This window comes from Schistocerca nitens, chromosome 4, assembly GCF_023898315.1.
Source record: "Schistocerca nitens isolate TAMUIC-IGC-003100 chromosome 4, iqSchNite1.1, whole genome shotgun sequence".
NCBI classification, from domain to species: domain Eukaryota; kingdom Metazoa; phylum Arthropoda; class Insecta; order Orthoptera; family Acrididae; genus Schistocerca; species Schistocerca nitens.
The window spans coordinates 154,743,747-154,766,851 of NC_064617.1; the positions used below are offsets into that span (position 1 = coordinate 154,743,747).

At 44.0% G+C, this 23,105-nt stretch overlaps 1 protein-coding gene across 3 annotated transcripts in view; it reads left to right on the top strand.

Moving 5' to 3' along the window:
• The window catches only part of LOC126251768 (TATA element modulatory factor), a 181,768-nt gene extending 160,678 nt beyond the window's left edge, over nucleotides 1–21,090 (top strand). For all 3 annotated transcript variants that reach the window (XM_049952388.1, XM_049952390.1, XM_049952389.1), the window contains exons 18-20: nucleotides 1,765–1,891; nucleotides 18,313–18,569; nucleotides 20,064–21,090. In XM_049952388.1, coding sequence (XP_049808345.1) covers nucleotides 1,765–1,891; nucleotides 18,313–18,569; nucleotides 20,064–20,099 — 420 coding nt within the window. In that variant the 3' untranslated portion in view covers nucleotides 20,100–21,090. The remainder of the gene's footprint in view (nucleotides 1–1,764; nucleotides 1,892–18,312; nucleotides 18,570–20,063) is intronic.
• The last annotated feature ends 2,015 nt before the right edge of the window (nucleotides 21,091–23,105 follow it).

Genomic DNA, 23,105 nt, shown 5'->3' on the forward strand with positions numbered 1-23,105 from the left:
AACATATAACCTCAATGAAAAGCCAACATGACACACAGAATAAACACATGGACTAGAGCACAATATATCACCAAAAACACCTACAACATAAAGAGCCTGTCAATAGCAACAAAATTGAAACACTACAAAACAGCCACTCAACAACAAATAACATATGCAAGTGAAACCATCTTCAAATCAACTAACATTGCACAAATAGACAAAATACTCAAAATAGAGAGAAAAATCATCAGAACTTGCATCAACAAATCGTACCAGAAAGATGGACAGTGGAGAGTAGCTACAAATGAAACAGTCTACAAGGAAATAGAACCGATAATGACTACAATCAGGAAGAAATGCCTTTCATTTTTCGGACATCTAATCAGAACACCAGAGAACAGGATCATCTGGAGAATAATAGAAAAATTGTGGAATAGTAAGTGCAACATTAAGTGGATTACAGAAATCAAGGAAGATATGGATGAGCTACACATTGCATTGGAAGACCTAAGAAACAAATCTGACAAAATCAGGAATCTCACAGACGAACAAACCAGACTGCAAATGAGAATCAACAAACAGACAATAGAAAGGGTGATTTCCGATGAAGAAAGAGGATGAGATCCGAGAGAATGAAGAAGTACTGGGCTGACAGGAAACTGAAAAATTCTTTGTATAAAGTTGGCTAGAGTGGTTCAGTGAAGGCCAAAAAATGTAAAAATTAAATAAATTTGGAATTGTCTACCATCACATCTTTTTTTATCTGAAGAAAGAACTGCAAAATTTTTGTAGTACAAGAGCACTTCAAAAAGTAAATTACACATTATATTGCAGGCAAAGTAACTATCATTGAATGCTGCATCACACTTCAGACTAATGCATATATGTTCACTATTTATCAGCACAGTCACCAAGTATCTATAAAGGACACTCGAAATATTCTAATAATCGTTCGATTCCTCAGTGATAGAATCTGCTCCTTGAACCTTCAAGAACCATTGCGTGAATGTCCTCATTGACAGAAAATCTCTCTGTCCCCAGATGTTCTCTCAGCTTACTAATTGCTCAGATATTGTCATCTGTGGTCGATGTTCATGACCTTCCTTCCCGATTGGCATCACACACATATGTAAACAGTCTTGGTCGAATTGTTGGCACTATTTCTCTATGACTTGATGCAACATTGTATTTGGTCCATATACCACCAAAATTTCATGGTAAGTTAGATGTTTTGCTCATAAGAATCATTTTTTCCTGTATACTTCAACTTTATAGTGTATTTCCATTTTCTACACCATTTCAGTCATACACAGATTTGTGTCTGCAGAAAACCCAGAACATGTATTGTCTTCTGACAATGTGCCACTCTTGTTGTGCAGTGGTCTTAGTGTGGAGCCACATGTGCAACTTTCTTTCAGAAGTCCCCTACATATGTTGTACTTTTTCTATTGAAAAGTCCTGTAATTTTATGAAATGCAGCTATGATTTGATGTTTTGACCTTCCTCCATCTATTGTGACATTTTTTTCGGGGAATTTTATAATATTAGGAAAAACTAGAATAATTGGTAAAAAATCATAGCTATAGTATTACATTTGTCTGCAACTTCACTGAGTTGGCTGCTAGTATTGATTTCTTCCCTAGACGAATTACTGTTGCTCTAGCTTTCCACCCAAAAATAGAGATTTAAAATGTAGTTAACCTTTTTGACAATTTCTCAGTCTTTAGCGGTCAGTGAGTGTACATTTAATGTACATTATAATTAACAAGTGATTTGTTTCAGTTTCCTGATGAGGCATTTGACACAGCATCAAATTCTGGGCGCTTAAGCAATGTGTATGATAGTCTGCGTTCAGGAAACACAACATCACTGCTCGAAGGACTTCAGGCACAGCTGAAGTTACGGGATGGTTAGTACTTTGTGTATCAACAACTAATATAAGACATTGCTCTGACTTTTGTATGTTGGCAGCACACTGTTATTAAATCTCAAAATTTTTTAGGTAGTTGCATATGTTGGAGTAAGTAGAATGTTAGTAATGTAAACATATACTGGAGATAATGTCACAGGTGGCCATATAGAAGAAACTAAAAATGATGAGCATGGATTTGCTAGACACATACTGTTGACATTATTGACATGTAATGAAGCTGGAAAAAATCCACTTGGAACTAAAACACCAGATTTTGGATGACATCTTGAGATTAAGCAAGTACTTTCACTGTTTATCAAGAAATGTCTATAATTGGTTTCCTAGCATGAGTAACAGCACATACAACAGGAGTCACATACCTAAACACTCACTGTCAATTACAGTGGTAAAAATGTGGCATGGTAGGAATTTGGAATAACAGAAGGGTAGTATATACTATTATACATTGTGGCAGACCAGTGGATGCGCAGCATTTTGATCTTTTTTTTTCCCGTACTATTAAACAGTATTAATTTTTGTTTGGAGACACTGTGATATGATTCAGATTTTTTGGCTGGTTGTATGAATAATCAATGTGATTAACTCCAGGGAAGATAAATATCAAAGCATATAGAACAGCAAATTGCAACACACTTGAGAATCTCTGAGACATTTTGCAGCAGTGATTGACACGCAGACAAGATCATGATAAAATAACTCAAGTATGTCATTTCTGCCGCAGGAAAAATGGATGAAAATACTTGGAAGCATTTGCTGCACCTGAGTAGAAAGTCATAACAAAGCCATGTTAGGGGATTAGATTATAACTGACATTGTTACAAAAAAAATCACTTAGAAGTTTTGTTTGCTTTGGTTAAAATTAAGATGCCTGACACAGTTGAATCTATTTATATATTTGGAACACATTCAAAGGACTGAACACAAAGTATGAAACCTTTTAATCACATTCTCAAATGCAAGAAACGTCTAAGGGAATCCACTATAGCACAACATAAAATTCAAACTTTTCACAGATACTTTGTTCTCTGCCTCAGTACATCATTGAAGAAAATAATTACACTGTTCTGTGTCCTTATCTAAGAAAGTAAAAGTGACTTGTAGAATGAACAGTCGCTGAAATGTTTGTAATGGAGTTTGAAATCATCTTACATAGATAAGGTAGAGACATTAAACATAATGTTGTTTGTTAGGTAAGTTGGCAGGAGCTTAACACCAGACAACATTGCACAATGTCATTCAATTTCTATCAGTTCGGCTGCTCTTTGTGGCCACCTTGATGGTGTCTTCTAAGAATATATGTGTATTAATTCAAATTGAATTTGCAAATTATGTTTGAGACAGATTAGTAAGATACATTATCATACATATGGCAGAATTTTCATTTTAAAAAGGACTGAACAAGGGGGAAAACACGGGGGAAATGTTGGGAAAGGTGTCAACAACCATTCTACACCACACCCAAAATTTTATGATTGGTAAAAATGTTTGCTGTTGATGTCAGGTACCACTACAGGTTGATACCTCCAAACTGATTGCCTATTCTGTAGGGTGGTCTTGAATTTCACATTGCTTTTTACTTCCAAACCTCTTTTTAGTTGATAGTTTTTTCATTGTAAAATAATGTAAAATGTATGATTGAATGAGTTTGTACACTTGGTGATTGTTTATTCTGTTTGAACACAAGAACAGCTGGTATAAGCTGCATTAGAAAACCACTACTAGCTACTTTGCACTATTACAGCATCTCTTGCAAACATAATTAAATTTTGTTTCCTAGATTTGAAACAGGTTACTCAATCTCCAAATGCACTTTATTGGGACTGGTGTAAAAGCCTACTGCAATGGTTTACTATTGATGTCAGTTGTTTTTCAGCTTTTTAATAGTCATGTGCCAGACTTTACTGAGCTGATTATCAACGGTGTTCAAGAGGTCATCTTTTAGTTGGTTGTCACTTATAACAAAATCCTAGTAGATAGGTGTGCTATATAAAATCATTAGGTTCCTATGGTCTACACTGATTTGATCATGTTTATTAATTTAGAAAATCTGAGGGGGTTCAGACATTCATGTCAGTGGTATTTGTACCAACCGTATTTAAAAGTGTAGTCTTCGTTGTACTGTTTAAGCTTCATAAAGCCATAAAAAATGATCAATAAATAGTACCAAGGCATCTTTTGGAACGTCATGTAATGATGTAATGAACACACATTTTGCAATTAAATGGCTCATAAGAGCAACACGGATATTATATTGTAGCTGTTGCTTTCACCTTCACTGATCTCTGTGGAATTTGGTGGTTATTCTATGGAGTTGGGAGAGACAATACCGATGAAGCAGCTGGAGACTTTAAATTGGAGAAGTTCTATACACAATTACTGAACAAAGAACACAAATAATGTAGATTTAGGCTAAATTTAACAAGCCCCAAAATAGTTTCCAATATACTGGCATACAGCTGTATATTGAACTACCCGTGGCAGTGATAGACCTACCATAGAATTACTTTGAGAGGTATCTGTAGAAACACTCCCTCCCCATGGCAGAGCAATATGACTCCAAAATATTTCCTTTCCTGGGTGTACCACGGGAGGAACATCACCAAAGTGAGAAGCAAGAGAAATGCTCTCCCCAATACCTGGTTTGTACAAGGACAGATGTGGATTCTTTTTTTGGCCACAAAGGGGTAACATTCTGGTGGCCGTCACTCCCCATAATAGTCTAAATAGGGTTCAAGGCATCCTTTTCCATCATGATGTCGTCTTGCAGTCCGATGATTATATACGTGCCATCTTGGAGTGACGGGTGTACTTTTTGTCCGTCGTGTCCACAAGGGTCCGAAGGTCAATAGGCCTTTGAGGGCTCCTTGCTGCCTGAAAAGGTCAAGGTGATGGTATACCGCTGTGCTGTGACACCATATGTCCCTTCATCCTGCCAACTTCATGCAGTACTTCAAAGGTATGAAATTCAGGCATATGTCTTCATGTTGCAATGCCAGCCCAGTCTGTAGAGATTGTGAACAACTGTTGTATATGAACATTCCTTGTCCTCCTCCCCTTGTCTGCGCCAGCTGCTCACCAGACTGCAGGGAGAAAAAAATATGGGAATATAAGACTCTGGACAGGCTGATGTACGAAGAGGCCAAGGAAAAGTATGAGCATCTATATCGTGCATGCATGACAGTGTCATATGCTGCAGCTATGATGACATCACCCTCTCTGCCATTGGTGCTCTCCTCCATAATGTATCCTACAGTGAGCCCTTGGGACTGCTCGACAATGCTTGTTCCTCTAATGGTTGGGGGTTCTCCTCCTGCTGCTTCCCCCACACCTACTTCTGGAGCAATGGCTCCCCACCCACCATAGATGCCAAGACGCACCATCTTTGTCCAGTTTCTTATGTCAAGAAGGGGTCACTTGAGACACTCCCCTCCAAGGTTTCTTCTGGTCTGCAACTGGATACCAGCCATTTGCTGAAGCACCCACAGACTGCTGATCATAGAGCTGCATGAGCGTCTTCAGTCCCTGAAACTGACTCAGGGAAGTCCTCCCAGTCATCCTCCCATCATTCTGGTGGCACCCTCACCGAAAATTCCGGTGGTACCCACACCACCGAATCCCACATGTTCTGCTTCTGTGACTGTAGTAACCACAACCAACAGTGGGAACGCCTTGTGCTGCAGATCGGAGCTGCCAGGCGGGGAATCCGCCGGCAGTGGAGCACGCACCACCGGGTAAACACAGGACGAGTCGGACGACAGACCAACAACAACTGACAACAGCTGACCACTACCGACTATGAGCGACACAACAAGGAAGAGAGAAACAACAGAGGCTTGTGGAAACCACAACACCAAACATGAAACGTAAATCCACTCAGAACCAGAGCCAGGCAAATGTCAACAACGAACAACGACCAGAACGCAGTACCGCCGAGATAGAAACGAAATCCAGAGCGAGTACCAGACTGGCTGGACTAGGGCAGAGCGGGTCCCTATATACAAAACCGGAGGGAGCGGCTATTGGCCACTGTCTGCACGTGGCTTAGCAGTGGCGCCCTCGCTGCGCGAGAGCCGCTGCGCGGAATAGCCGCCGCGGAGGCGGAGCCCTCTATGGGCTGACCATGTCCATTTCTTCTGCCGCGTGTTCGACTTCGGCGGCGGAAGGTACTAGAGGGACTACAGCAGCAATCCCAGTGGTGCCTATGATCCATAATCTTACTACTCAACGTGTCTCAGAACCTGTACATTTTTATACCATTCCCTCTTAACCAGTAGATGTAATCTGCCTCCTTGGTCCCTTCACGCCCTCACAGTAAATTGACAGCACAGTTCTCCAGTGGAATTGTAGTGGTTTTTTTCCACCACCTGACTGAGCTATGACATCTTTTAAGCTCCTCTCCTGCTTTCTGCTTTGCCGTTCAAGGAACTTGGCTTCTGGCAACATGGACCCCTGTCCTCTGTGGCTATCGGGGATATTTTAAGAATCGTACCAATTATGATAGGGTGTCATATGGAGTTTGCACATGTGTTCTGAACTCTGTATATTGCAAACTTGTGCCTCTTGATACAACTTTGGAGGCTGTGGCTGTTTGGGCAAGGGCATTTCAGTATTTTACTGTCTGAAATGGTTATCTCCCTCCCAGTGGTGGAGTGCCTCAGAAAATATTACCTGTATTGGTTTCTCAGTTCCCCCCAATTTTTCTAATCTGGGTCAACTTCAGTGCCCATAACCCTTTTTTGGAGTGGAACCATGATCACTGGCCACAGTTAAGACATATAACACTTACTGGCAGATCTTGACCTCTGTCTCTTAAACACTGGTGCCTCCACACTCTTCAATGTGGCACATGGAAATTATTTGGCCACTGATTTTTCTATTTGCAGCCCTGGTCTTCTCCCATCCGTCCACTGGAGGGTCCATGAAGACTTGTGTGGTAGTGAACAGTTCCCAGTCTTCCTGTCCCTCCCTCAGCATCACTCTCATGGGTGCCTGTCTAGATGAGCTGACCACAATGCCAACTGGGATGCTTTCACATCACGTGTCACTGCCCACTAAATGGAGACATTGGCGAGGCTGTTCAGAATACAACAGCAGCCATTTTGTCAGCAGCCGACTTAGCAAAACCCTGTTTTTCAGGTTCTCCCTCCATCAGAAGGTAGCACCTCGGTGGACCTCAAAAATTGCTGAGGCCATTAGAGATTGTAGGTGGACTCTCTAATACTATAAACAGCATCTATCAGTCGAGCACCTAATTGCCTTTAAACAGCTCCATATCCAGGTCTGCCACTTAATAAAACAACAGAAGCAAGAATGCCGAAAATGGCACATTTCAACCATTGGACCACACGTGCCTCCTTTGCAGGTTTGAGCTAAGATCAGACACCTCTGTGGTTATCAGTCCTCTGCCTCTGTACTTTGTATTTCCTTGAACGGTGTTGTTTTCACTAACACAGATGTCATAGTCAAACATTTTGCTCTGCATTATGCATGAGCCTCTACATCTGATATCTGTCAGCCTGCTTTTCCAGTCCTTAAACAGCGAATTGAGCGATTGTACTTACCTCTCACTACAAAGCACCTGGAACCCTATAACACTCCATTCAGTCAGTGGGAATTCTTCAACACCTTAGCCCTTTGCGCTGATACAGCCCCAAGACTACAAAGCATCCACAACCAAATGCTCAAACACATATCAGTGGATTGACATCACCTTCTTCTTACCATTTTTAACTGTATCTGGAGTGAGGGTAGCTCCCATGTCAGTGAGTGGAGAGCATCATCATCCCAGTACTGAAACTGGGGAAGCGTCCCCTAGATATGGACAGCTATCACCCAATTAGTCTCACCAATATTTTCTGTAAGTTTCTCAAATGCATAGTGAGCCTGTAGCTGTGTAGGCTCCTTGAGTCTCGGGGCATTCTGGTTCCATCCCAGGGCGGTTTTTGTCAAGGCTGTTCTACTGCTGATAATAATTTGGCTTGCCTGTAATCTGCCATCCGGACAGCTTTTGAGATAACACCTTCTCACTGTCTTCTTTGACCTACAAAAGGTTTATGACATCACATGGCAACACCACAACCATACGTGAGTGGGGTCTCCATGGCCCACTTCTGATTTAAGTCTATAACTTCTTATCATGCCACGCCAAGTTGGTGCTTTCCATGGTACCCCCATATCCACGGCAAAGGGGTCCCACAGGGCTCTGTATTAATAGTCCCTGTCCCCTCTCATGTGCTAACGATTTTTGCTTTTACTATTGCTCTTCTAGTGTGTGTGTGTGTTTGTGTGTGTGTGTGTGTGTGTGTGTCGCTGAAAACCGACTGCAGGGCGCCATTTGAAAGGCGCAGTCATGGGCCCTCGCCCATTGTTCTCAGTTTTCTGTCATGATGACTCACGTCATGCACTTCTGTTGCCATTACACAGTTCATCCACAACCAGAAATTTACTGTGACGACCAATTAATCAACATGGTGGAGACATATCACTTTTTGGGACTTGTCCTTGATGCCCAGCTGATGTGGCTTCCCCATCTTCGCCAGCTTAAGCAAAGGTGCTGGCTACACATTAATACACTTTGCTGCTTCAGTAACACCAGCTAGGATGCAGACCACTCCACTGCAGCTTTACAAAGCCCTGATTCTGTACTGTATTAGTTATGGGAGTGTGGCATATGGTTCGGCATTGCCCAAAGTCGCTGAACCTGATACTTCACTGTGGGTTCCGACTTGCAGCAGGAGCCTTTCAAGCTAGCCCTGTGTAAAGCCTACTCATGGAGGCTAGGGTCCCTTCACTATGGATCAGATGCTAGCAACAGGTACTCAATTATGCTATACATATTCACAGCTTCCGGAAGCATCCAAACTACTGTGTCCTTTTTCCTAGTAGGGAGGTTCACCTCCCACAACAGAGACCCAGAACTAGGGTCGTAATGACAGTTAGACTACATTGTCTGAGCTCTGAAATCCACTTCCCCCACTGTTGCCTCTTGTAAGGGAGCTATCGGTTACGTCCCCATGGCATGTATCCCGACCTCACATATGTCTCGATTTATCCTTTGCTGAAAGATTCAGTTGACCCCATGGTGTTTTTTCCACCTGTTCATTGCCGTCCTCAATGCATTTCCAAGTTCAGAAGTGCTATACACTTACAGCTCAGATCGGTTTTGCATATCCTCATGCAAATTTCAGTGAACTACAGTCCTTGTCAAATGTATCCTGTGTCTCCACTATTGAATTGGTGACCAGTAAACGAGCCGTTATCCATGCTCTTCCTTGCATCGTCAAGATGCTGCTAATTTGCAGTGATTACCTGAGTAGCCTTCAGACTATAGGTCAATGCTACCCTCGTCACTCATTAGTGATGACTATCCAGGATCTCCTCTGACTCCATCAAGTTGGATGGCCGGTCATCTATGTTTGGACCCCTGGACATGGGGGGATCTCAGGGAATGAACATGCCGACCATTTGGCAAAGTTGGCTGCCAGGATCCAATTTTGGAAATGGAGCTTCCAGAACTGTACCTTCGGTTTACTCTCTACCACCATCAGTTGTTGGATGTCTGAATGCGGAATGGTTCTCCATGAACTCCCCAAACAAACTGAGAGAAATAAAGGAGACCATGATCATGTGCAGTCTTTCCTTCATGCTTCTCGCAGGGAGTCCACTGTCCTATCTCAGCTGTGCATTGGCCACACTTGGCTGACCGACAGCCACATTCTCTGATGTGAGGACCCACCTTACTGCCAATATGGTGCCCTTCTGATGGTGGCCCATATCCTACTAGACTGCCCAAATCTGGTTGCTTTGTGGCAATCTCTTAACCTTCCTGATACGCTACTGCTGGTGTTAGCGGAAGACCTGGTTTTACATTTCACCAGTGAAGGTAGTTTCTACTTGTCTCTGTCAGGTGGGGGACTTTAGCCTCATTGACCAACTTAGGAGTTGGCTGCTCTGGCCCTGGGATGCCATAGTGACCCTTGCTTGGCAGTGTGGCCTGGCCTCTACCCGACCCACCTCTTTATTCTCATTGTTCTTTTATGTTTGCTGTTTTTAATGTTTTATCGTTCCAGAGCTTTTATCATCTTGTCTGTGTTGGTCATTTCCTTGATGTAACAGACAGTGACTTTGTGCTGGTGGTATGTAGAGGGTGTGTCTCCCATCATGTCCTGGTGACCTCCAGCTGCACTGTGCATGGAGTGGCTTACCGAATTTACCCCCTCTCACTCCTTTCCTGCTTTTCCTTTATTTTATTTCTGTCATATTGTATCATGCTTAATTGGTCTTCCCAGGATTTGCCTCTTGTATCCTTTGTTTGAGGACTATTCCTGGTTCAACACAGATAGGATGAAGAGACTGATGACCTCACAGTTTGGTCTCTCTTAACTCCAACAGACAACCAATCTACAGAAACTATTAATCAACAGCTGTGTTTATGAGGTAGAAGAATTCTGTGGTAGTGTATTATCCCAAACCTAACACGTAAATTTTAATGTAAAATCTAAAAGCAATGTGTAATTTTTAAAGTTTTTATTACTGCATGCGTATCAAAACCCATGTCATTTTCATGGTCAGTGGTTGACGGAAAAATTTGAATAAAGAACTCATCTGTTTAATTACACACACTCCAAGTAATGTATAGCACTCCCTTTCGCACTAACAGTGGTGATGACACATGTTGACATGAGCTCTATGAGACACCAGAAGTATTGGAGAGCCATCTTGATCCGTGTCCTCTAAATTGCCACCCACAACTTATGGAGATTACTCAGAGTTGGGGCCAAAGCACACACAGCTTGCTTGATGGAATTTCGGGTATGCCCAAAAGGATTAAGGTTAGTTGATCTTAGATACCACACAGGTTCTCTCAAGTCTGTAGGACATCCTCAGACAAATCTGACACAATTCAGGAATGTTGATGTAGAGCAACGTGTTAATGAAAACACTGTAAGTGAGAAAATGTATGCGCATTGCAGGACAGTAAGCTCCTGCATCATTTGCAAGTAGAGGTAACAGTAACTATTTCAGAGGCTCCATTTCATTATATGTAATCAAAAGAACATCTCTGCCATTTGTATTAGTGGTGTTATATTGGCAAGCAGGTTGCTTCCCCTCATTGATTTTTGACATAATTATTCTTTCTCTGCCACATGTATGGGAACTCTCAGCTTCGTGACACTTTTTTGCGCTTTGTGCATGCAGTGGTGCTGCTACTGTGCCTATCTTAATGTCTATTCCTCATGGCATACTGTGAGAAGAGATCCACATGTGAGGGGCCACTTCTGTATTGCATAGCAATGATGGTAGTTCTGAAAGGTTGGGGTTTATTCTTGACTGCTATATTTTAGTCTCTCTGCCACTGCTGCAATCTACAGTAATCAAAGGCAACCTCTGTCATCAATACATTGTTGCCGAAACAGGTGTTGACTCTTATGCGGCAGCTTTCTCCAAATTGAACTACATGCAGTTTACCATTTATATTGTGACGAGTGAGTTCCCAGTGCCTGCACAAACTTGAAGTGGAATTGTTTCACATTCCAGACCCCACTATTTGCCTGCAGTGAAATGTGCTCTTACAACCTTCCACTCAACTACCATGCTGAAGAGTCTGACAGTTGTTCAGTCAAATGACATGCCATCTAACTCTAATTAAATTGCTTATGAGTGTATCTAAGTAATTAATACCAACAAAGAGATAGAGGGGCTGGCCAGTACTTACCTCAGCTCAGTACAGCCGATAGATACACATAAAACAGAACCGAAAATTTAAGTTCCTAGCTTTCGGAACAAATGTTCCTTCATCGGGGAGGAGAGAGGGGAAAGAAAGGGAAGAAGGGAAAGGAGATTCAGTTACTCACAACCCAGGTTATGAAGCAACAGGGAAAGGAAAATAGGGAGGGTAGCAAGGATGGAGGCATGGTTGTCAGAGGGAAGCCAAAGATATTCTACTGTAAGTACTGTGCCAGCTTCAAACCAAAGAGGATGCATACAGAAGTAAAGAGATATATAGTATAAAGATAAACACAACTATGTAGGATGAAAAGATGCGTGAATGGCTAAAGAGGAAAGGGAAAGAGGAGAAGACTGAGGAGTGAATGGGAGTGAGGTTGTTTAACGTAGGTTCAGTCCAGGGGGATGGCGGGATGAAAGGATGTGTTGGAGTGCAAGTTCCCATCTCCGCAGTTCAGAGGGACTGGTGTTGGGTGGGAGAAGCCAAATGGCACGTACGGTGTAGCAGGTTCCTAGGTCCCTAGAATTATGCTGGACGGCATGCTCCGCTACTGGGTATTGGGCATCTCCTAGGCGGACAGTTCGTCTGTGTCCGTTCATGCGCTCAGCCAGTTTAGTTGTTGTCATGCCGATGTAAAAGGCTGTGCAGTGCAGGCATGTCAGTTGATAAATGACGTGTAGTTTCACACGTAGCCCTGCCTTGAATTGTGTATGTTTTGCCAGTAGCGGGGCTGGAGTAGGTGGTTGTGGGGGGATGCATGGGGCAGGTTTTGCAGCGGGGTCGGTTACAGGGGTAGGAACCGCTGGGTAGAGAAGGTAGTCTGGGAATATTGTAGGGTTTAACAAGGATGTTACGGAGGTTAGGGGGGCGACGAAAGGCAACTCTGGGTGGTGTGGGGAGAATTTTGTCAAGGGATGATCTCATTTCAGGGGTTGACTTGAGAAAGTCATATCCCTGGCGGAGTAATTTGTTGATGTTTTTGAGGCCAGGATAATATTGGGTGACAAGGGGGATGCTTCTGAGTGGTCTGGGGGTAGGAACGTTGTTGTTGGATGGGGAGGAATGTATTGCTCAGGAAATCTGTTAGTGGACAAGGTCTGCAGGATAGTTGCGGGAGAGGAAAGCACTGGTCAGGTTATTGGTGTAATTGTTGAGGGATTCGTCACTGGAGCAGATACGTTTGCCACGAATACCTAGGCTGTAGGGAAGGGAGTGTTTGATGTGGAAAGGATGGCAGCTATCAAAGTGAAGGTACTGTTGTTTGTTTGTGGGTTTGATGTGGACAGAGGTGTGGATGTGAGCTTCAACAAGATGAAGGTCAACATCCAGGAAGGTGGCTTGGGTTTTGGAGAAGGACCAGGTGAAATTCAGATTCGAAAAGGAGTTGAGGTTATGGAGGAAATTAAGGAGTGTTTCTTCACCATGAGTCCAGACCACAAAGATGTCATCTATAAACCTATACCAGGCCAGGGGAAGCAGCTGTTGGGTCTTCAGGAAAGCCTCCTCCATGCGGCCCATGAAGAGGTTGGCATAGGACGGAGCCATCCTGGTTCCCATGGCCGTTCCCCTGATTTGTTTGTAGGTCTGGCCCTCAAAAGTGAAGTAATTATGGGTGAGGATGAAGTTGGTAAGTGTGATAAGGAACGAGGTTTTTGGAAGATCTTTGGGTGGGCGTTGGGAGAGGTAGTGCTCAAGGGCAGAGAGACCATGGGTATGTGGGATGTTTGTGTAAAGGGATGTAGCATCTATGGTGACAAGAAAGGTTTCAGGTGGGAGAGGAGTGGGAATGGATTTGAGGCGTTCTAGGAAGTGGTTTGTGTCTTTGATGTAGGATGGGAGTCTGCGGGTGATAGGTTGTAGGTGCTGGTCTACCAGAGCTGAGATACGTTCGGTTGGGGCTTTGAAGCCTGCTACAATGGGACGGCCAGGATGGTTCTCTTTGTGGATTTTGGGTAATAGGTAGAAGGTAGGGGTACGTGGCTCAGGTGGAGTGAGTAAGTCTATGGAAGCCGTTGTGAGGCCTTGTGAGGGACCTTGGAATTTTAGGATTTTTTGCAGCTCAGTCTGGATGGAGGGAATGGGGTACTGGGTAACAGCTTTGTAGGTTGAGGTGTCAGAGAGTTGACGCAGTCCTTCTGCCACACACTCCACACGGTCAAGTACGACAGTTGTGGAGCCTTTATCCGCTGGGAGGATGACAATAGAGCGGTCTATTTTCAGCTCCTTAATGGCACGGGATTCAGCTGGGGTGATGTTGGGGGTTGTCGGTATGTTTTTCAAGAAGGACTGGGAGGCAACACTGGATGTGAGGAATTCCTGAAATGTCTGCAAGGGATGGTTTTGGGGGAGGGGAGGAGGATCCCTTTGAGAAGGCAGTCGGAACTGTTCTAGACTGGGTTCAACACTGGGTCTAGTATTTGGGGGCTGTGTTTGGGTAGTGAAGTGATATTTCCAGTTGAGGTTCCAGGTGAATGAGAGGAGATCTTTAACCAGGGCAGTGTGGTTGAATTTAGGTGTGGGGCTAAAGGTTAAGCCTTTTGATAGAACAGATGTCTCTGGAGGAGAGAGGGATCTGGATGAGAGGTATAGGACTGAATTGGGACTGGTGATATGTGGCATTTGACTGTGGTTATAGTTGAGATTTGGTCTGTGTGGGGTATGTGCTGGGATGGGGAGATTGAGTAGGGTGGCTAGGCTAGGTTTGTTGGCTATGAGGGGGGTTTGTTGAAGGTTCTGTTGTGGTTGGTGTTTGTGAGGGATAGGGAGAGGGACCCCACTTCTTAGGTGTTGCACTAGCACTGTGGATAGTTTTTTCAGGTGGTGTGTGGCATGGAACTCAAGTTTGCAGCTGGCTTCTAGGATGATGTTCCTGAGTGTGTTCTCTAAGCAAGGGTTTGAGAGGTGGAGGACTTTGAAGAGAGATAGGAGCTGTTGGGAGTGGTGGTTACATGAAGTAGTGTAGAGATTCAGGAGAAGTTGGGTAAGGGCTAAGGATTGAAGGTTCTGGAAGTCCAGGAGAGACTCGTGGAAGGAGGAATTGCACCCAGAGATGGGAACTTTTAAGGTAAGCCCTTTAGGGGTAATTCCAAAGGTTAAGCAGGACCGGAGGAAAAGTATGTGGGATTGCAGTTTGGCTATGGTGAATGCATGTTTCCGGAATGAATGTAAATAATGTGGTATAGGACTAGGGTACATAGTGGGTAACTGGTGGGTAGGGAAATTAAATAACTAAAGTTGAAATAGTAGTCATAAGAAGGAATAAAACACGGAGGGAAGGACGAGAAGGAAAGAAATTGTGTTGGTAATGTTCAATACCAAAGGAAGACCACTAAATAAGAAAAATACGGAAAAAGTTGACCAGACCAAGCAAGTATGTCCAGATCAGGGGAAAAGAACACACGTTGCTCAAAAACAGAGATAGCGAGTGGCGAAAAAAGATCGCGCGTACCGCAAAAGCGATCGCGCGTGCCGCAAAAAAAATCGCGCGTGCCGCAAAAAAGATCGCGGGTGGCGCAGAAATGTCCCAAAAAAATTTTCTTGTGGCAGAGAAAGATAGCCAATGGCACAAAAATATCGCCAGCAACAAGAAATCGACGGAAATGGATGAGACTGGTAGGTGTGGAAGAGATTGTTGGCAGTGATTGTTGGCTGGGAAACAGCGAATAACAAACGTTAAAACTATGGAATGTTGAATAAATAAATCAATAAATAAAAAAGAGAAGAGGACTATAAACGGAACAAGATAATAGGAGGAAGATGAAACTAGCACACTAGCCTAGCCACCCTACTCAGTCTCCCCATCCCAGCACATACCCCACACAGACCAAATCTCAACTATAACCACAGTCAAATGCCACATATCACCAGTCCCAATTCAGTCCTATACCTCTCATCCAGATCCCTCTCTCCTCCAGAGACATCTGTTCTATCAAAAGGCTTAACCTTTAGCCCCACACCTAAATTCAACCACACTGCCCTGGTTAAAGATCTCCTCTCATTCACCTGGAACCTCAACTGGAAATATCACTTCACTACCCAAACACAGCCCCCAAATACTAGACCCAGTGTTGAACCCAGTCTAGAACAGTTCCGACTGCCTTCTCAAAGGGATCCTCCTCCCCTCCCCCAAAACCATCCCTTGCAGACATTTCAGGAATTCCTCACATCCAGTGTTGCCTCCCAGTCCTTCTTGAAAAACATACCGACAACCCCCAACATCACCCCAGCTGAATCCCGTGCCATTAAGGAGCTGAAAATAGACCGCTCTATTGTCATCCTCCCAGCGGATAAAGGCTCCACAACTGTCGTACTTGACCGTGTGGAGTGTGTGGCAGAAGGACTGCGTCAACTCTCTGACACCTCAACCTACAAAGCTGTTACCCAGTACCCCATTCCCTCCATCCAGACTGAGCTGCAAAAAATCCTAAAATTCCAAGGTCCCTCACAAGGCCTCACAACGGCTTCCATAGACTTACTCACTCCACCTGAGCCACGTACCCCTACCCTCTACCTATTACCCAAAATCCACAAAGAGAACCATCCTGGCCGTCCCATTGTAGCAGGCTTCAAAGCCCCAACCGAACGTATCTCAGCTCTGGTAGACCAGCACCTACAACCTATCACCCGCAGACTCCCATCCTACATCAAAGACACAAACCACTTCCTAGAACGCCTCAAATCCATTCCCACTCCTCTCCCACCTGAAACCTTTCTTGTCACCATAGATGCTACATCCCTTTACACAAACATCCCACATACCCATGGTCTCTCTGCCCTTGAGCACTACCTCTCCCAACGCCCACCCAAAGATCTTCCAAAAACCTCGTTCCTTATCACACTTACCAACTTCATCCTCACCCATAATTACTTCACTTTTGAGGGCCGGAACCTACAAACAAATCAGGGGAACGGCCATGGGAACCAGGATGGCTCCGTCCTATGCCAACCTCTTCATGGGCCGCATGGAGGAGGCTTTCCTGAAGACCCAACAGCTGCTTCCCCTGGCCTGGTATAGGTTTATAGATGACATCTTTGTGGTCTGGACTCATGGTGAAGAAACACTCCTTAATTTCCTCCATAACCTCAACTCCTTTTCGAATCTGAATTTCACCTGGTCCTTCTCCAAAACCCAAGCCACCTTCCTGGATGTTGACTTCATCTTGTTGAAGCTCACATCCACACCTCTGTCCACATCAAACCCACAAACAAACAACAGTACCTTCACTTTGATGGCTGCCATCCTTTCCACATCAAACGCTCCCTTCCCTACAGCCTAGGTATTTGTGGCAAACGTATCTGCTCCAGTGACGAATCCCTCAACAATTACACCAATAACCTGACCAGTGCTTTCCTCTCCCACAACTATCCTGCAGACATTGTCCACTAACAGATTTCCCGAGCAATACATTCCTCCCCATCCAACAACAACGTTCCTACCCCCAGACCACACAGAAGCATCCCCCTTGTCACCCAATATTATCCTGGCCTCAAAAACATCAACAAATTACTCCGCCAGGGATATGACTTTCTCAAGTCAACCCCTGAAATGAGATCATCCCTTGACAAAATTCTCCCCACACCACCCAGAGTTGCCTTTCGTCGCCCCCCTAACCTCCGTAACATCCTTGTTAAACCCTACAATATTCCCAGACTACCTTCTCTACCCAGCGGTTCCTACCCCTGTAACCGACCCCGCTGCAAAACCTGCCCCATGCATCCCCCCACAACCACCTACTCCAGCCCCGCTACTGGCAAAACATACACAATTCAAGGCAGGGCTACGTGTGAAACTACACGTCATTTATCAACTGACATGCCTGCACTGCACAGCCTTTTACATCGGCATGACAACAACTAAACTGGCTGAGCGCATGAACGGACACAGACGAACTGTCCGCCTAGGAGATGCCCAATACCCAGTAGCGGAGCATGCCGTCCAGCATAATTCTAGGGACCTAGGAACCTGCTACACCGTACGTGCCATTTGGCTTCTCCCACCCAACACCAGTCCCTCTGAACTGCGGAGATGGGAACTTGCACTCCAACACATCCTTTCATCCCGCCATCCCCCTGGACTGAACCTACGTTAAACAACCTCACTCCCATTCACTCCTCAGTCTTCTCCTCTTTCCCTTTCCTCTTTAGCCATTCACGCATCTTTTCATCCTACATAGTTGTGTTTATCTTTATACTATATATCTCTTTACTTCTGTATGCATCCTCTTTGGTTTGAAGCTGGCACAGTACTTACAGTAGAATATCTTTGGCTTCCCTCTGACAACCATGCCTCCATCCTTGCTACCCTCCCTATTTTCCTTTCCCTGTTGCTTCATAACCTGGGTTGTGAGTAACTGAATCTCCTTTCCCTTCTTCCCTTTCTTTCCCCTCTCTCCTCCCCGATGAAGGAACATTTGTTCCGAAAGCTAGGAACTTAAATTTTCGGTTCTGTTTTATGTGTATCTATCGGCTGTACTGAGCTGAGGTAAGTACTGGCCAGCCCCTCTATCTATTTGTCAGTATTTGTTTCACATCTTTATATGAGATTTTCCATTAATCATTTATCTAAGTAATTATGTCATTTGCTCCTCTTAATTTTTTTTGTTTTTTGCATGAGACAGAATATCAGATAATAAGTATCCAAAAAGCTATAGTCATTGTTTGCTCTGTTCAGGTGAAGTCCAGCAGCTGCAGTGGGAACTTTCACGTCGGGATGCAGAGAGGGCAGCACTTACAGGGGAAGTATCGGCACTGATAGCACGCATTGAAGAACAGGAGACAGCTCTCGCCAGTGCTCAAGAGCTGCGAGCTCAGTTTGAAGATATTCAGCACAAGTATGATGCTCTTTTGCAGATGTATGGAGAGAAAGTGGAAGAGACACAAGAACTCAAACTTGACCTGCAAGATGTCAAAGAAATGTATAAAACTCAGGTATGTAATACTAACATTGATGATGTAAAACATTTTTATGTTTGAATGTTAAAATAATTAAACAAAACAAAAAATATTAAGAGATAAATCACTATTTATTTTACACTTTGGTTTGAGTAACCCTGACTGAAACTGTAGTGTGAGAGAACACCAAGTCAGACTTTTATAAAGGCAGGTTGCACACAAAACTGAAGGAGACTTATCTCTGATTACTTAGACAATTTGAGATCTATTACAGAACATGTCCAGAGCATTGCAAGCTATTTTGTAAAAAAACAGGAGTCCAGAATGCTAACACTGTAAATTAAACCAATATGCCTATGATGCATAATTTGTTATTTCATTACAGCTTACTCAGACGGGTCCTGGGCCAATTTACGTCAGAGTCTGACATTATCGACTCAGACAGGCCCTGGGCCAATTTTTATGTGGGGGTCTGACATTGTCCTGTCAGAGGGTGTTCCTGATTAGAAGTGCCATCTGCTTAATGGTACCACAGAAGCTGACAGTAATGTTGTAGCAGTTACTCAGTTTCCATAGTAACAATTGGTGCCACTTCATTGCTGTCCCCTCCTCTGCCAACAGCAACTGCCTTGGGAGAAAAATGTAGGTGGTGCGTGGTCTGGAGAAGCCGACCAGGAGGGATAGTGGATCAATGCCAATTGGTGCCACTGTGAAAATCCGTAGTGAGAAAAACTCAATGTAAGTTGCACATCTTACTAGGGGACGAAAGGGCCCACTGGGCAAGGAGACACAGCCAGCTGCTGCCCAGGATGGTAGGGTCCAAAGTTGATTTCGATTCTGCTGCAGAAGTGTGTGGGTCTAGGCCACGGTACACATCATGGACCTATGGTGGATGATGAACATCCCATGGACTCATGTTGGGCAGCATCCAAACTTGCGGCCCAGGCTCGTCCCAGATATGGACACCCTGCCTGCAGCTATCAAGGGTGGAGGGTGCAGAAGTGTGCAAGTTCTTGCTTATGTTAGCACCGCTGGGTTCTGAGGACCACCTCAGTTCCTACAGGCAGATAGTGGAAGTAGTGAAAACTGCTGGCCTTACTCGCAGCCTGCAAGCAGAGCTCACAATTTGTGGCACTGTATCGAGAATCTGTTGGGGTCCTTTGGTTTTGGTCTCATCAACCAGAGGCTCCATCGATTCTGTGATGGTCATGGCTGCAGATTTTTGGACCTGCACATTTGTAGGACTCCTCTCCTTCCCTCTTTCCTGATGAAGCAACCGTGGGTTGCGAAAGCTTGAATTTTGTCTGTGTGTTTGTGTTTATTTGTGTGTCTATCAACATACCAACGCTTTCGTTTGGTAAGTCACATCATGTTTGTTTTTAGATTTATTTTTCCCACGTGGAATGTTTCCCTATATCAACTTACCATGGAAAAATAAAAGAAAGAGGATCTAAGTTATATTCAGATTCGTCTACACTATTGTTTTGTTATAAATTTAATTAGAAAGTAAAAATGAGTTTTTTGTTTCAGATTGACCAGCTCTTAAAAAAGGAGTCACCTTCCTGAGAAAACGAATTTAAAGTAAAGAGAACGGAATGTATCCCAGAATGCATGCTACTTGATCATATGGTGCATGAAGCAGCTGTGATCCATATTGTCCATTTTCTGAGATTATTAATTTTTCTGCAACAGACTGCAGTTTTTTGACTGAGCCTCCCCTATATTGAGTACAGTTACTGTTGATACCATTTTATTAAACCTTATTCATTATCTGTGATTTTGTAACTATTTGAAAAGCTTGTTGTTCAACAATTTTGCTTCAAAGAAACCATTTTTCCATCAACTTTACAGCTTTTACTCTATTACATTTATAACAGTCAGTGATCAACAGTTTTCTCTTGTTAATTGCTGCTACAGTTAGAATTAAATAGGTGCTTTATAGTGTAATTGTTACACAATCAGTATACATATAATAGAAATTGTGGAAAGGTCAGAAATGGAACTTCAGACTCCCACATTTCTTTGCATTTATTTTATACTTTTATTATTATTATTTTTTTTTTCGTTCATTGAACTGCATATATCTGCTGCTGGTGATGCTGAACTGATATATAGATATTTATTATGGTGTGATATGCAACATGCACTTATGCTGCATCATGAGTGAGGGAAACGGCTCACCACCAGATTAGCTTTGCTCATGCTTGCTATGAAACAGTATTGTGATTGTACAGTATAGAGCATTGTATATAGCAGGAATGCCAGAGAGTAATATGTGAAGATAGGGCTGGTGAAAAAAAAAAATAAACTTCAGTTTCTACAATTTTTCTGCTTTTGCTTTGTTTTGAATCATTGTATGAAATTTTCTCGCACTTAAATATTGGTTGAAAATATTTATTAGTGTGTTCTTCAGAATGCACTTTTATACATATGTATATGATGATGTTGATGTTGTATTGTACAGACAAACCACAGTTTTATATTTTATAATGGTTACAGAAGACCTTATAAATGACAACACACTGTACATAAACTGAAATAAATATACCACTATCTGATTGGCTCAGTAAATGAAAAGTTTGATTTACAATTTTTATTTGGTATTTTGCCCATCACAATCCCAGATTAAATTACAAATTATTTTTTATGCCTTACAGAACAAGATTATAATGTGCTGGTGAAGGTGATTAACCAAAACATAAATTCACTTTTCCAGTTGTTGCCTTGGGGTGCTACAGACTAGCATGGTGTGTCAATCTATCTGATTTTCATTTCTGTTCTCATCTGATACTAAGCAGACAACATCCTAGGTAACAGTTATCTATACTGTGTTCTTCCATTGTAGGAGCCTCTTGTAACTTTGAAAGTATGAAGTATAAAAGTATTTTCTTTTCCTTACCACAATCAGAGTAAAGGTGCAGAATGCTGAAAGATCAAGAAAGAATGGCAGTTGATTTCATCAATAAAATGTACACCTTCTGATTCTTTATTAGAATATAAGTGCATGAAACAGACATTTACAGTAATAATTGTTGAAAGTACACTTTTTACTGCTGTACAGTTTGCAGAATGTGCCTCTGACACAATTCTGATATGCTCTTCCAAATATGTTGCAATATATATTGTTGTGCTGTTATGAATTTACACTCCTGGAAATGGAAAAAAGAACACATTGACACCGGTGTGTCAGACCCACCATACTTGCTCCGGACACTGCGAGAGGGCTGTACAAGCAATGATCACACGCACGGCACAGCGGACACACCAGGAACCGCGGTGTTGGCCGTCGAATGGCGCTAGCTGCGCAGCATTTGTGCACCGCCGCCGTCAGTGTCAGCCAGTTTGCCGTGGCATACGGAGCTCCATCGCAGTCTTTAACACTGGTAGCATGCCGCGACAGCATGGACGTGAACCATATGTGCAGTTGACGGACTTTGAGCGAGGGCGTATAGTGGGCATGCGGGAGGCCGGGTGGACGTACCGCCGAATTGCTCAACATGTGGGGCTTGAGGTCTCCACAGTACATCGATGTTGTCGCCAGTGGTCGGCGGAAGGTGCACGTGCCCGTCGACCTGGGACCGGACCGCAGCGACGCACGGATGCACGCCAAGACCGTAGGATCCTACGCAGTGCCGTAGGGGACCGCACCACCACTTCCCAGCAAATTAGGGACACTGTTGCTCCTGGGGTATCGGCGAGGACCATTCGCAACCGTCTCCATGAAGCTGGGCTACGGTCCCGCACACCGTTAGGCCATCTTCCGCTCACGCCCCAACATCGTGCAGCCCGCCTCCAGTGGTGTCGCGACAGGCGTGAATGGAGGGACGAATGGAGACGTGTCGTCTTCAGCGATGAGAGTTGCTTCTGCCTTGGTGCCAATGATGGTCGTATGCGTGTTTGGCGCCGTGCAGGTGAGCGCCACAATCAGGACTGCATGCAACCGAGGCACACAGGGCCAACACCCGGCATCATGGTGTGGGGAGCGATCTCCTACACTGGCCGTACACCACTGGTGATCGTCGAGGGGACACTGAATAGTGCACAGTACATCCAAACCGTCATCGAACCCATCGTTCTACCATTCCTAGACTGGCAAGGGAACTTGCTGTTCCAACAGGACAGTGCACGTCCGCATGTATCCCGTGCCACCCAACGTGCTCTAGAAGGTGTAAGTCAACTACCCTGGCCAGCAAGATCTCCGGATCTGTCCCCCATTGAGCATGTTTGGGACTGGATGAAGCGTCATCTCACGCGGTCTGCAGGTCCAGCACGAATGCTGGTCCAACTGAGGCGCCAGGTGGAAATGGCATGGCAAGCCGTTCCACAGGACTACATGCAGCATCTCTACGATCGTCTCCATGGGAGAATAGCAGCCTGCATTGCTGCGAAAGGTGGATATACACTGTACTAGTGCCGACATTGTGCATGCTCTGTTGCCTGTGTCTATGTGCCTGTGGTTCTGTCAGTGTGATCATGTGATGTATCTGACCCCAGGAATGTGTCAATAAAGTTTCCCCCTTCCTGGGACAATGAATTCGCGGTGTTCTTATTTCCATTTCCAAGAGTGTATAA